Below are 14,304 nucleotides of genomic sequence, written 5' to 3'. Positions count from 1 at the left end.
TGCCCCGCTCCATCCGTCAGCAACTCCGTCATCACGACCACTGTGCGGCACTCTACACGCATTGGTAGCGACTCGACGGTGACATGATCTTGGGTCACTCGACCAACGCGGCATGGCATGGGAATCGTCATGACACTCATGACAGCATGCAACTTGTCTCTCCCACAGTGTTCCGCCGGCGCCGCTGGCCTCTCTGAATACACGGCCATCATGTCGCGACACCCGATCGGGGGCGCTCCACATCACTCGCATGAAGCTGGAGACGCATAGAGTTGTCACGCGCTGCGCAATCTACCTCCGCTGCCCTCTAAGCACTCGTCTTGTTGTCCCCGTAACCTCAAAGCCACCTGTTCATCAGAGCCGGGCCCTAGAGCCTGTTACCCCGCTTCTTGTCTGCAGCGTGTCCCCGCGTACCTATACCTCGACCACCACCCTCAGGCCCATTAGCTCAAAGGTACTAGTACTTGACTTTACTTGATATCCCCAGCGTTGGCGCCCACCCCCGCTAGCACCCGGCCACTTAACCTCACAGCGTCGCCCTCGTCCTCCACCATCATGCTGAAGCCCCCCTCCCATTCGCTCGTCAAATGCCATCCTGACCCTCTTTGTATCCCTTGTACTTGATCAGCGCTCGCACCGACAGGCCATTTGCTTCCTTGGATATCATGATGATCGACTGCCTTCAGTCTGGCCGTCGTACCCTCTGAAAGTGTCCTGAAGCTGTAATATACGAGCATGACACTACACTCTATAGGCGCATCCTGTTCTCCCCAGTGAAGCTGTCTCGTGCTGCCGTCTGTCTGGCCACGTCTTATCGCCCCCGTCTGCCGCCATGTCGTGAGTCTTTCCACTATATCCTTCTCAGCTTGTCCCCCCCCCCCGTCCTGCGTGCGACTCCAGGATACTTCTCCTACTCGACTCGGTACCCTGCCGCACGCGCTGACCTTATGTCCCCTGATAGCTCTTCACCTTCCACCAAGCGTAGCCTAAAACCGTCGCCCATCGCAGCAAATCCGCAACCGACCGTTCTATACCCTGGGCCGCCAGAGTTGCCTAGTTTACAACCAGCGGCCTCATCCACTACAGCAAATCAGGACGCTCAACCTGGCCCGCAGTCGCCACTTTCATCTCCCACGAGCCGTAAGCGCAAGTCTGTAACGCTGGGACAGTCGCAAGAAGCCATGGCCAGTACATCAGATAGCGCAGGGGCGCAAGCAGGTAGTGCAGCGTTGCCTCCAACGGCTGATTTCGATACTGCGCAGGAGCCCAAGGCTAAGAAGAGTCGGACAAATACGCCGTGGACACCAGCTGAGGAATTGAGGTTGAAACAAATGAGAGATGCTGGGAACAGCTGGAGCGAGATTGCAAAGGTGAGGAAGCCTTCCCGGACATCTGAAATGCCGTGATCCTGAAGAAAAGTTAGCTGACTTTGCCTATGATAGACATTCCCGCAGCGGACAGAAGGGAGCGTGAAGAAACATTGGTACAAGGTAGGCAGGCGATCAGTATCGTTGCACTGCGCACACTCTGACATACCTACAAGGACATGCACTACGCCGAATTTGCTGAGGATGAAGTGAGTTGGAAGCTCCTGCGATGTTCAATAGAGAGCGTGCTGACAAGTAAGAAGAGCGCTGCGCTGCTTGCCGCCATCAAGGAGTATGACGCCAACAAATGGAAGGCCATAGGACAGAAGGTCGGCAAACCTGCAAAAGTACGTTCTGGCTGTTATTACATGTCGTCTTTTGTGTACAAGCGCTCGTACTAATGTGCACCAGGCATGCGAGCAGTACGCGAAAGAGAACTTCGGCGGCAAGTACTGAACGACACTTATGATCACAGCCTGCGTCTTCCCGGCATTAGTCCGGTGGGGCCCGCTTTATGATACCAGCTTTCCTATCTTGATCGAGCATCGCACGCGCAAAGCTGCGGTGGGCATCCGTTCGTCCTTGTTGGTGTTTCCGTACGTGGTTCTCGGCAGCGGAGGCACAAGGAACTAGCCGCCTTCTCTTTCCCCAAAAGACGCTTAGGAGTTTCGGCAAAGCTGACCACTGTTATTGATTTTTCTCTGGCTTCAGAATCGGGCAATGGTTTTGCAAAGGGAGGCTCCTCCTGGACATAATATCGAATATCTTTTTTACGTAGCAATAATCGGCAAACTACCCATGACATAACCGTCTGTCACATGTGGGGGAAGCGTCCCAAAGCATGCTTTGCTCAAGGGCCGTTGGCCGATCTTGCTTGTGTTGTCGTTTCACGTCAACGAACGATTGGTTTCGGTAGCCTGCAGCGGTTCGACCAGATGTTTCAACGCGTCGCCACACCTCAACGTTCCGCCTCTCCATGCCGCCGCATGCCGATCTGTAGAATTGGCCGGCAGCTGTGCTATTTGTAGCACATATGGGCGGCCTACCGTCGGTGCAGTGGCAGCGCAGATGATGGTCGGTTGTTTTCTTCTGCGATCAGCGGTGTTGTAGGCGATCTTGGTTACGATGGCCACGTGTAACGGCGCAGGTTACTGCTAGACGAACGCTCCGGCTATGCTACCGAACCATCTTAACGGGCGCGATATTGGCCCAAGACGCGCTTAAGCGTAGCCGTCATGTCGAGAGTAGTTTGCGCGGCGGGGATATTTGGTCGCCCACAGGTTTCGGCGCGACGCGCTTCTACTCACCATACCTGTACATGCGCTGCACGCGCTCCGCTCACGATGCCAGCCACATGGCATGACAGCAAGCATGGTCGCGGATTGCGTGGTCTGTTGGAGGGAGCATGGTGAGGGCTGCATCGTGCGTCGCCGTCGAGCCTATAGTTCGCGATGGCCTGCATCAGCCTAAACGGGTAATGCGCCGTTGGTCGAGTACTTGGAGGTGGGCAGACCATTGCTAGACCTGAAAGTCACACACACATGGCGACGGCGGTGAGGTCATAGCAATGGCTGCAGAAGCAGGGGCAACCCAGCCGCCCGCCGGGGAGTGCGTCTGTCGTGTCGTTGGTCACGTGACGCGGGATGCTGGTGGTGGCCTCTCGGTACCCAAGCTCTGGAAGGATGGAGGTTGCATCTTCGGAGTAAGCGCAGCCGTGGATGGCGTGCCTGAGGGCGACAGTTTGGATGGCGCACTGGACTCACGATGCCATGCCGGCCATGCAGTCAAGAGATGAGATGTATGCGAGGCTCGAAGGCGGGCAGATCCCGGCCGCTTGAGTGGAATCGTTCCCGAATCTTAGCGTTGCACGTCGAGTTCGAGTCGCTTGCGCGCTCCTTTCCCCACCACTACCACCACCACCGCCTCAGTCGCCATGCTCAGCACATTGCGCCTGTCTCAGACATGATCCATCGATATTCTCCGCAATGCCCGTCTCTGCTCGCCACCAGCACTCCGTACGCCCGCTGCTTCTGCAGCAGGCCGGAGTGCGCCATCCAATGCGGGCGGCGGGACATTTCTGTGGCTGGTAGATCCCAACTCATGGGGGGATGACGAAGCGCATATAGGGCAGGGCCTGACTCTATACCTTGAAACGGCCCACGCATGAGCCAATCTGAGGCCGGTAATGCCTATGCGTTAGAGAACCATGACCGAGGGCCCTGCCATCGCTCGGTCCCACGGCTTACAGGCGGGTGCTACGGCTGTGTAAATGCCGGCAGAGCCAACTGTCCTGCCCTGATCCGAGTATCGCTTCTTTGCAAAGCACCATCATGCTCTATGGGGCGCTGAGCCGGCTAAGGTTCTTCCAGGCATAAAGTGCCATCGACTGAAGCACAAGGCGCGGTAGGCCACTAGGTTGCCATGAAAAATGCCATCATCGTCGCGGCACGCTTCTGACAGGCCGTTTTTGACCCATTCGCCGCCGAGCATGACCCGAGTAGCTCTCCCGCCAGTGCGGTCCTGGCTCCGCGTCTGATAGACTGTGTCTCAATCAATCTGGCATACGGCGTTCGCTCGTAGCGCTCCTTCTTTGGGGAATTGCCTCGAGCCCCTGCCGTGTCGCTAGCCGATTCAGAACCTCCTCAATGCACATCTCCTGGCCACCACGCTGCGCCAGGATCCCTCCTGCAGCGCCTGCAACGGCGTTGGAGATCTTTCTGGCGGCATTCTAGAAATAAACGACGATGGCATGGACCGCGCACGCCCCGAGCCCCACTGGCCCCTCGCAAGCCAGGCAGAGTACCTCATGCCCATCTCATTTTGCATCAGCAGCCACTCACGATCCAGGGCCTGCAGCATTGTACTCGTCCAGATCGTGCGCCGGGGCACCCCTCCTTGTCATTGATCACCGCATTATGCTTGACGTAGAATCAGTCCCTGGGCTTCCCTACTAACTCGTTTGGTGCTCCTCAGGAACAGAGCGTCTCGTGGGGACGACCCATTGCTGTACATGCTTGGATCCTGTGTCCGTGTGGCAATCGCACAAGACGGACCGGGCTTTTGAAGGGACATACTGCCCGAAATTTTTAATGCCTTCTCCCATCAGGCACGAGTCTTATATTTCACAACCATCCCCAGCCATAGGTACTTTTCGTTTGTCCCCTACAAGGCTGCTACCTATATTCAACAACCCAGACGCTTAACACACGCGATAAGACTCGACCGATGGCGCGTTCCCCTAGCCTCTTCTTGCTCCAACATTTGTCAATATAACAAAAATTCGAAATACCCAAACACGTGCGATACAGCCATCGCAACTCCGAACATCAACTCAAACTAAGGCACCCTTTTTCTGGCTTAGGTCTCACTGCGGCGGCCTGCCAGAGCAACCTAGCTCTGGTAGTCTCCATGCGTGATCGCAACACTGGCGAGTCCCTATCGAGGCCCTTTCCTCGACTACACCGTACCAGGCGATGCCGGGGAAGAACATCACATACCCACCTCAAACGTCGAACATCAAAATGTCCTCCACTCCCATACCGGATTGCCTCCGGGTTACCACCCTCACTCCTTCCTGCAGCCACACCAGTCTCAAACACTCCAACATGCTGGCGCCGGCCACCATCCTACCTACACAGACATCGAGACACACTCACTACATCAACCCCATTTGCTGCGCCATCACTCCATGTCGCAGCACTCTCCATCTTCCTACAACGTGGGCTACCCGCCGCCGCCCCAGCAAACCGCCGGACGCAAGCGCAGCCACCAAGACGACTTGCAACACAATCTCCCTCCGAGCTTAGAGCAGCAACTCAACCCCTACGCTCAAGCAACGGGAAGCGTCTCACTACAACACGCGACGCAGGGTTACTCCCTTCAACAATACCCGCCACCGCCAACCCCACAGTCTTCATTACCTCCCACACACCACCATCATCTACCAAACACACATCGCAATAAGAGACATCATCCAATGGAGGGCGCACCCCCCTCTCCCGCTCAACATCATGGACCCCCCAGCGTAGTAGGCCAAGAGGGAATGCCTCCGCCAGCACAACGACCTCGCGGCCCGAAGCTCAAGTTCACACCCGAGGACGACCAGTTACTTGTCGATCTCAAAGAGAAGAAGAACCTCACGTGGAAGCAAATCGCCGACTTTTTCCCTGGGCGCAGCTCTGGCACACTCCAAGTTCGGTACTGCACGAAGCTCAAAGCAAAGACCACTGTCTGGACGGATGATATGGTGAGTCCCTACCCTAGTCATGAAACGCACGACGTCGTGTATCGCATCCACAATCTCCGACATGCTAACCATAACCGGTAATACAGGTGCAAAAGCTTCGCAACGCCATGCAGGAGTACGAGAACGACCGTTGGCGCATCATTTCCTCGAAGGTCGGCAGTGGCTTTTCGCCTACCGCGTGCAGAGACAAGGCCGAGCAACTGGAGGCGGTAGAGATGGCCGCGCGCGAAGAGGAGGAGGAGGAAGAATCACAACGACAACATCAGCACCAGGGCACCTATTCCTCGTCGCAAATGGCCGCTGGCCCAAGCGATCCAGGCGCAACTTACCAATGACTGGCCGACCTTAATTGCGATGGATTGGCTGGCCAATTCGAGAGCTTACGTGCATGGTGAAGAAAAGAAAAACACTAAACAGATAGCATGGGCGCATGCGGAGACAAGTTGTATCGCGAAGTTTGTGCTGGTTACAAACCTCCTTCTTTGTGGTCGATTTCGGCATTGGCGATTCTCCTTTTGGGGTACACACATACACACGCAAGCGTTCTAATCCCTTTCCATATTTCCTTTACGACGTACCACGATTTTGGCCACGGTATACCCTTCCTCTTCAGATATACACTCCTTTAACCAATTACCTGCATACTTTGGACACGACGAACAACTGTTCCTGCGACGCGCAACACATTGCCAGTGAGTCCAGCATTGCGGCGGCGTTGGGAAAGACACTGGGTTCGAGCTGGGAATACAATACCTGTGGAATGTTGAGACTTCGAGTTGACTGGGGATGGCATGGAGAAAGAGCCGGCCAGTGTTTCCAGACAGAAACATATCAGCGAGGAATACAGTTGGTGTCTCGAGTGGCGTGTCAACTAGGGGAGCAAAAGAGAAGGATAAGATACCCAGGCAGAGTCGGAAGGGGCGCATTTTCATTGGTCTTTTTATCCCCATCACTGCACTTTTCCTTTGTACACTGGCGGTATCGTCATCTACTTCTGTTTGTTATCACGCATTGCATTTTTTTTTTCCTCCATATATACTCATCGCTTGCTTCGCGATACAACTTTGCAGACATTTCCTTGATCCTCTGAACGTTCTTGGTGGACCATGAGCTCTGAAACAAGGGCGCATGTCTATTCTGCCTGCTGTTTCTAGATGTACACATTTGTAATCTGTTGTCATCTTTATCTCATACGTTCCGTCGTAATGCATGTATGCCACATGGCATAACCACCACATCTAATGTCAAATACCTATACCTGCTCGTCGTCGCAATATGCGATCACGCATCTTGAAATTATGTAAATCATAACCCACACCTATTATCATAATTTGGAATGCTATTATGCGCATCATGTTCATGAACATGTGTCAATGCGGAGTATGTGGCCTTTGTGGGGTGTTGTCTCATCAACACCGGGTTTCAGATCTCGAACTTTTATCTGAGACGCACATAGCCGCGGGTATGAGGGAAGAATAGTGGACGTGATGCCACACGTTCAAGATTATCACAAAATGACTGCTTAAAGGCATGATGCTTTGCAGGCGACGGTGGTGTCATCGGAGTCGTGGCCGGCGAGTACAACATCATGCTCAAGACAAAACTTCATGCCACCGTGGTATTGATACTCTGCGCAGACATGATTTCAGAGCTACAGTAACAGATCCGGAAGCATTAGCATGTCCAGTCACAGCACTGGCACTTCTCTACTCTCAAGCATGGACGACAGTCTAAGCAAGCATTCCATCACTACTCACGCGCGCCGAACGCTGCACCGCCCATCTTACACAGCCGAACACACGATTTCCATGCGTTCGTCGCTTCCCCAATTCTTCCATTCTTCCCCACGCTCCCCAGCCTTCTCGAACTAATGACACCACGGCATTATCACCAATTATCAAGATACACATATGTCCTCGCCAACTGATCATACTTTCGATATTAACAAAGCGCGTGCTGACCGTGATGTATGCGGGAAGGGGTAGACCTTGTCTTAAGATCCGGGTTGGCTTATATGTAGATTGTTCCCGCACGCACCTTGCTACTGTTGCGCCAAATGGCGCCCACGGCCAAGTAAGCTATGCAGAGCGGATGCAGGTGCGGATGGCCAAGAAGGCGTAACTGTTGCTCTGTACAACGGACGCGATGCGACCTGGGCATCGTTCAGAGTGGGTATCAATGAAGGGGCAAAGCTTCGATACCCACACTTTTTGCGCCCAACTTGATTACTACTGCCTAGCAGTACACGAGACGGACGTGAAAAGTCTTCCCATGTTGGGAATCCAGGAATATGCGCTGGCTTGCATCCGACTCGTCCAAAACCCGAGCCAGTCGTGACGGTTTGTGCAGTCACGATCCGGTGAACCCTGTTTTAAAGTTGCCTCTTTCTGCACTCAGCTCGTCGGTTACTGGCCGTGCCATAACCACCCATGGTCTTAACAACCAGCTAGGGTGTGTCCGCGCGCACATAACGAGCATGCCGCGGCAGGCATATGCTGGAATAGGGTGAGTCGGGGCAAAAGTCAAGTTTTCCTGACTCTTAGCAGGACGATCTCTACCAAAGACATACGTACGTATGGGCTGATGATGATGAAGAAGCTTTCGATATGACCACTTCCACGGAATAACCGCACACATGCTGCTCGTCAAGAGCCATCCATGCACCCTGACTGTGCAGTTCCTTGCCGCCGTTCCCCCATGGGTTCTCCCTTTCTGCTCATCGCTGCGCGGAAGGAATAGCGATCATCTACTTACGTGTGCTCCGCTTTCTCTCGGGAGCCAGGGGGGCGTTGATCTCACCAACGAATAGAGGCAATGCGCACCAACTGGGACGACGGAATATGCCGATGGCGAAAACGGAAGAGAAGCATCAAGGATCGGCAAGCCGCTGCGATGGATATTGGGAAGCCTCACATTAGGCCCTCCTCCTGGTAGTGGCATCCTCGTCTGCCATGTGGCAGTGGCAAACGGTTTCATATTCCAATGTTGAGGTGGCGATTGCTATGTTTACCGTTTGCTGATGGACACGGATACAATAGCGAGGCGAAGAGTGGAGATAGTATACTCACGATCGGCAAGAAACGGTGCTGCTGAAGGGACTTCGCTTACAGATGCATCGCGGATGTAGGCTCTATCGGGTTGTGGGGAGAACTGCAGAGGCATGGCAGGTAGGTGAGCTAGGTCTTGGAGTGAAGACCTAGCCTAGCATCGTTTCGCTTATCCGCGGCCATCGATCTGGATGGAAGCTGAATGTGCTAGACAAGCTCATCGTGCAGAGAGGCGTCTCAACAGATCTTGCGAGGGCATTGGCGCTCGAGGCGTACTGGCTGACGCGGGGTGCTTTGCTCAACGGCAACGTTGTCGCGCGCAAATAGACCACGTCAATCCTCCCGAGGATCATGAGTGTCAACTATAGTACGCTTCTTGTGGAACCTGGAACATCAGCCAACTCATACTTCAGGTTTCTCTTGATCCCTGAAGTTGACCCACACTGATGAAGCCTGACCGGTCACCTTGACAGACAATATTTGCATTGCACCACTGCGGCGATTAACAGCAAGGACGTGCTAGCTCGGTGCCTTGCTGCGCGATGCTGCACTGGCGCTGTGAACACCTGCATGTGCGCCGTTCCCTGTCAATCGGTGAAGGGTTGTATCGAACGCGGGTGCGAATAATACTCCGGTGGGCGCTGAACCGTCAACCGCTTGCCGTCGCCGCATCCCGCATCTTTTGCGCACTGTCAGAAGCAAGAGGCAAGAATCCAGGAGCCTGGTAAATGGTCAACCATCGTTATTGTTCCAGCCACGGCTCTTCTTGCTTGCTATCGGTCGCGTATAGTTTTGTTGGTCCATTCATGTCCAGTGCTTCTGAATGCGTCAATAAAGTTATTGACCACAACGTAGCGCATGCGTGCCAGCTCCGCCGCCAACGGCCCGCGAATATACTATTGGAGGGATGTGAAAAATAGAAAGTGGAGTCGTAGCCAATAGTGTCGCCGAAAGTTGCTTGTTTTCGGGTCGTGCGTGAGGCGAGGTACATAGGCTATATGCGGAGCTGATATAGCTCCGTTTCCCACAACGGCAGGGCTTGGTCTTTGCGTAAATACTTGGCAAGTCTTCTCAGGTCTTTGTGGACAGGTCTTTTCATGGCCTGCATGCATGCAAGCGAGCTGAGGTACTGTCAAACCTCCGTCGGGTATCAGTGAAGGTTCAGTCACATGATATGAGTTTTCATGACCGAAAGGTTCTCTTGGAATGATCGTGTGAAGTCAACTTTGTAGATGCTCAACAATTCCATTTCATAGTACTTTTGGTACTTGGATCTGTGTGATAGTGTTGATAACGTCAGTCAGCCATTACCGTTCGCCTTCGCGATTGCTCGCGTATGCACCATGACAGTGGCTTCCGCAACTCAAGGCAAGAAGTAGGACGCCTCGACCAATCAATACAATAATTCTGCTTCGCTTGCAGTAAGTCTTTTTGCGGTCTTCGTCCAGTGCATTCCTGGAATCCGCAATGTCGTTTGGCAGCCCCTGTGACACTTGGTGACAACAGAGGGTTACAATCCGACGGGTACAGATACCGGGGAACTAAAAGTCAGTCAAGCCAGGTCGTAATAGTCTCGCTTGGAAGTTTCTTGACAAAGACCCCATGGCTCCCTAGAGAAGGACAACGAGTACTGGCAAAGGGGGAAACTGAGTGGGCGCCTCACCATTACCGCAGTCGCTGCTCTTGCGAAAGGGGCTACCTGGTCTTTCGTCCTGACTTTGACATTTTCAAGATGCAGAATCCAGTGCTGACAGCCAATTGCAATCTTGTTGCGGGTGAGATGTCTTGCCAGTCAGGGACATCCCATGACTACGCCGTCGACCGAAGGAGACCGGCTCCGGTGGTCAAGGTCGTGTAGTCATGCTGGACAAGCCCGTGACTACTGGCATTAGTATGGCCAGCTTTGCATGTCAGCCGGCAGCGGCGTTGCAATAATGACGCGAAGTTGTTGGAGGGTATCCACCCACAGTGACGAGGTGCTGCGCAAGCAGCCAACGGCGAAGATGCTCGCTCGGCGTCACTCGCATCTCAAGGACTTCCTAACAGCAGTGAGAGCCCACTATGAGCAAATACGCGTTCGGGACGACCGAGACACCACTCACCGGAAGCATGTTGCAGACCTGATCTGGTAGCGAGCGACCCAACACGCTCGCCCTCCAGTCCAAGCCTGGTCGATAGCTCCTCATCGCTGACGATAGCACACTGCTGATGCGCTGTCATATACCACTCGCTGCGCAATAAGACGACCGTTATTGATAGGTGGATATCACCGTGCAAGCGCTGTTGGCCGAGAGACTTAACGATGCGTGATATAGGCAACGCTCGCCTCCAGTGCCAGATTCCGAACGATGATGGGCTTGCGATGAATCTCTCCGAGGCGAGTGGCACAGGATTGTGTCTTGTTACTAGTGCAATCGGTCTGCTTTGCATCCAGTCACGGCAGCAGAGGTGTCCCATCTCCTAGGGTGTTGCCTATCTCAGGAGCGGACATGGTGGCAGGTGCTCTTTCTCAACTTTGCTCGCGCAGCTGTCGCCCAATGTCATTCATCCGGCTGATGGTCGCTAGACTGGCTCCAACGGCTCCACTGTGATCCGCCCCTCGGGTGGCATACCCATGGTGTTCACGTACGTTTGGTCGTCGAGGCCGGTAGGCGAGTAGATTCTGAAATAATCGCTGTTAGTAGGTCATGTATCCTGTTCCAGTAATGCAGGTAAACACTTCAAAAGGGTGATGTCTTCTCGCTCGAGGCGCACGCCATGCTCTGTCGAAGCAGAGCGCAAACATCGTACGCTTTAGCTTAGGTAGACGGTGTTACTTAGCAGAGCGTACACAAGACATTCTTGCTCAGTGTTCAGTTTTCGCAGTGTGATATCAAGGGGCAGCCTCGATGCCTGAGACATCAGGCCAGACGACGGCGCGTTTCAGAATCAGTACCGCTGGCGGATACTTCCAAGCGAGCAGCATCATCGCCTAGCCTTCTCTTGTGCGCTTTCGCGCCCCATTTTGAAGCGCTCAATATAGCGGCAAGATGCTTGCCGTTTGTGTTGTGCGAAGTGCAAGACAGCCTCGAGACGATCTTGGAACGTGATGTTCTTTGTTCCCGACTGATCGCCGGGCAATGTCCGTGCTTCACATGACGTAACGCTGGTCCTTCCCAGCCACACTTCCTCATTATTGTAATGACAAGTCTCGATGATATCATCATAATCTACACCTCCATTTGGCTCTCGGCGCAACTGTATGCTTATCATTGCCACTGTTCATAACCTATCTAAACAACCAAACAACCATCTCATTGCTTGATTAGTATACTTCACCTCGATGCAGTTATTACAAAGCACTTGGTGTATGTGCATGCTCTTCCATGCCGTTATCCATATCGACATATCCCCACGCAAGCGTTCTCGGCACGTCGGCCTCGCCGAGGAATAGATTCATTTAGATATCGTTCCAATACTTTGTCGCCGCGAAAGAGCCGACTGAATACACCGAACAGCCCGCGTTCACACATCTATTGCTTTAAATTTAGTTTCAATAGTCTGCTGGAGCGTTTCCTATGTGGGAGATCTTATCCATACCTACTACGACCAACTACGATAGAAAGCCGTGAACCTTTCATCCTTGGCACCGTGATTGAATCGCATTTGGGCTGCAATGGACGTAGTAGTCGTAGCACTTGCATCCGCTTCGGCTTCCAAATCCGACCATGTATTCGAAAGAGTAAATATAGTAACGTTGGTGTTCATGAGAACTATCCCTGGATCGTGTCGCTTCAGTGAAATTGTCTGCGAACTGGATCGAGCGGATGATGCTTTGTCGATTATGCCGGTGTCAATTCTAAATTCGTCGCTTCGCAACTGCTATCAAGTTCTATACAATCTCGTACGTGATTGTGCATTAGACGATGTTTGGATAATACTATGACAAAATTCACCTGACGGACTGTTCGCAAACTCGAAGGGCTAGATGGCAAGTCGCTTCAAGGCTATTGGTGAACTAGACCGCCATTCAACTTCAAGATGCATTCGAATATAGAGATTTCGAGACCACAACTAACCCATAGGCTACTGCGCTAAACTCCCAAAAAATATGCAAACTCCAGCCGCCTAAACCGCGCTGTGATACTCATACGCGGAGCGCATGTCTACTGGCTGAAATCGATATCATAGATAATGTCCGAGCGGTGGTCCGAAAAATTCTTGCAGAGAGCTCCTCCTTCTGTATGGATTTTCTCGTTCTCCACGAACTCATCCGCAAGCCGACGTAACTCAACATCGTCGCAGAAGATGCTTTCGGTTTGGGCACCATACTCTTTCCAAAACTCCGGTCCATCACGCCGCAAGTGTGTTCTACACAACTCCTCTATACGCTGTATATAAGGTCGTCGAAACTCCCATGTCCAGGGAAAATTCAACTCTGCTTTGATCTTATACTTGTGAAGAACACCGAACAATCTACCCATAATCAAAGCATCCTCCCGGAACGCCTCGTCCTTGTCGAATGTTAATCTGACACAATCCCAACCTGAGTTTCCACGTGTCATCCCGGAATACGTATAACTCCACGGAAAATCGAGGGTAAGGTGCTTCAGCTGCCCAGTCAAGCCCGATGGCTGGAATGCCTCGAAAAACCTCGGCAATGTAGCGCACTCCATGGGGCCTCGCTCACACCACTGTTGTCGCCCACTACCCAGAGACCATTCAAATTGCACGAACCGGAAGTAGTATTGCAGTAGCTCTTTCCGTATGTCCTTGTCTTTGCAAAAGTTTGATGTAAGCATCCTGTAGATTCGATTTTCACTACGGCTCTCGCATGGAAAGCAGTTCCAGGAAAACCAGGCCGACCAAGCTTTATCGGACAACCTCTCGTAGGGTATCTTCTTATAGTATGGCCCATCCTCATTGGATACTTCATATAGCATCTCATCCGATTGGTAATCATCATCACGCCTCGGCTTGTCTAGGTCACAAGGAGGTGGCAAGATGCTAGGTGGGTGAAGTCCCTCGATCTTTTCGCATGGTTCAGTAAATAGGAGATGCGTCCTTTGCCTGTGGATTAATCTGAGCGGCGGCTTAGGTAGGTTGGCTCGGTCTATCTCGGGGAATGCCTGCTTGTATACTTCAAAACGGCAGTCCACATCTAGCTTTTCTTTGAAGAGCTTCAAGTCGATGGCGATGGGGCCCGTTGCTTGATGAAGCTGCTTGTGTCCTGGTAGGCTCATTGGGCTGGGCTGGTTCTGCTGGCTAGTTGACACTGATGTGGTCTCGGTGGCGGCTTGATTCTCCATGACTGAGATGCTGTTCAAAATTGTTGTCTTGACTGCTGAAATAGAACCTGTCGCGCGGAGAGTATATAACCATGCGACGATTGCCATTGTCCATACCGCCTTTGATCTGCAAGCACATTGTGATCGCCTAGTTGGGCATACAGCATCTTAGATGCCATTGTGAAGAAGTGACAAAGCCACAATCTTGTTCTAGAGCTTTGTGACATGGATGGTGGCCTTTTCCTGGATTTCGGCTTTTCTAGACGGTACACAAAGGAAACATTGTGAATGAACGTTCTCGGTATCTTGTGGTCACGTATGACGGCCACTGTCAGGTTGCTGCCAGGAGCGCAGCGAATATGTAATGGGAATGCTTT

At 52.8% G+C, this 14,304-nt stretch overlaps 2 protein-coding genes across 2 annotated transcripts; both read left to right on the top strand.

Annotated features, from left to right (window-relative positions):
* Positions 1-947: 947 nt before the first annotated feature.
* ACET3X_002291 (uncharacterized protein) lies at positions 948-1,823 on the top strand (the record flags this gene model as incomplete). Its single annotated transcript, XM_069449017.1, has 4 exons — positions 948-1,370; positions 1,544-1,576; positions 1,628-1,714; positions 1,779-1,823. The coding sequence occupies 4 exons, from the start codon at positions 948-950 to the stop codon at positions 1,821-1,823; spliced, it is 588 nt and encodes a 195-aa protein (XP_069308838.1).
* A 3,520-nt stretch (positions 1,824-5,343) lies between these two features.
* ACET3X_002290 (uncharacterized protein) lies at positions 5,344-5,948 on the top strand (the record flags this gene model as incomplete). The annotated part of the gene is made up of 2 exons (XM_069449016.1): positions 5,344-5,613; positions 5,700-5,948. 2 exons carry the CDS (start codon positions 5,344-5,346, stop codon positions 5,946-5,948), a joined length of 519 nt encoding a protein of 172 aa, XP_069308837.1.
* Between the last annotated feature and the right edge of the window lie 8,356 nt (positions 5,949-14,304).

The sequence above is a fragment of the Alternaria dauci genome, chromosome 2 (assembly GCF_042100115.1).
Source record: "Alternaria dauci strain A2016 chromosome 2, whole genome shotgun sequence".
NCBI classification, from domain to species: domain Eukaryota; kingdom Fungi; phylum Ascomycota; class Dothideomycetes; order Pleosporales; family Pleosporaceae; genus Alternaria; species Alternaria dauci.
The sequence above is the reverse complement of the archived record's forward strand: the minus strand, read 5'-3'. Positions and strand labels throughout refer to the sequence as shown.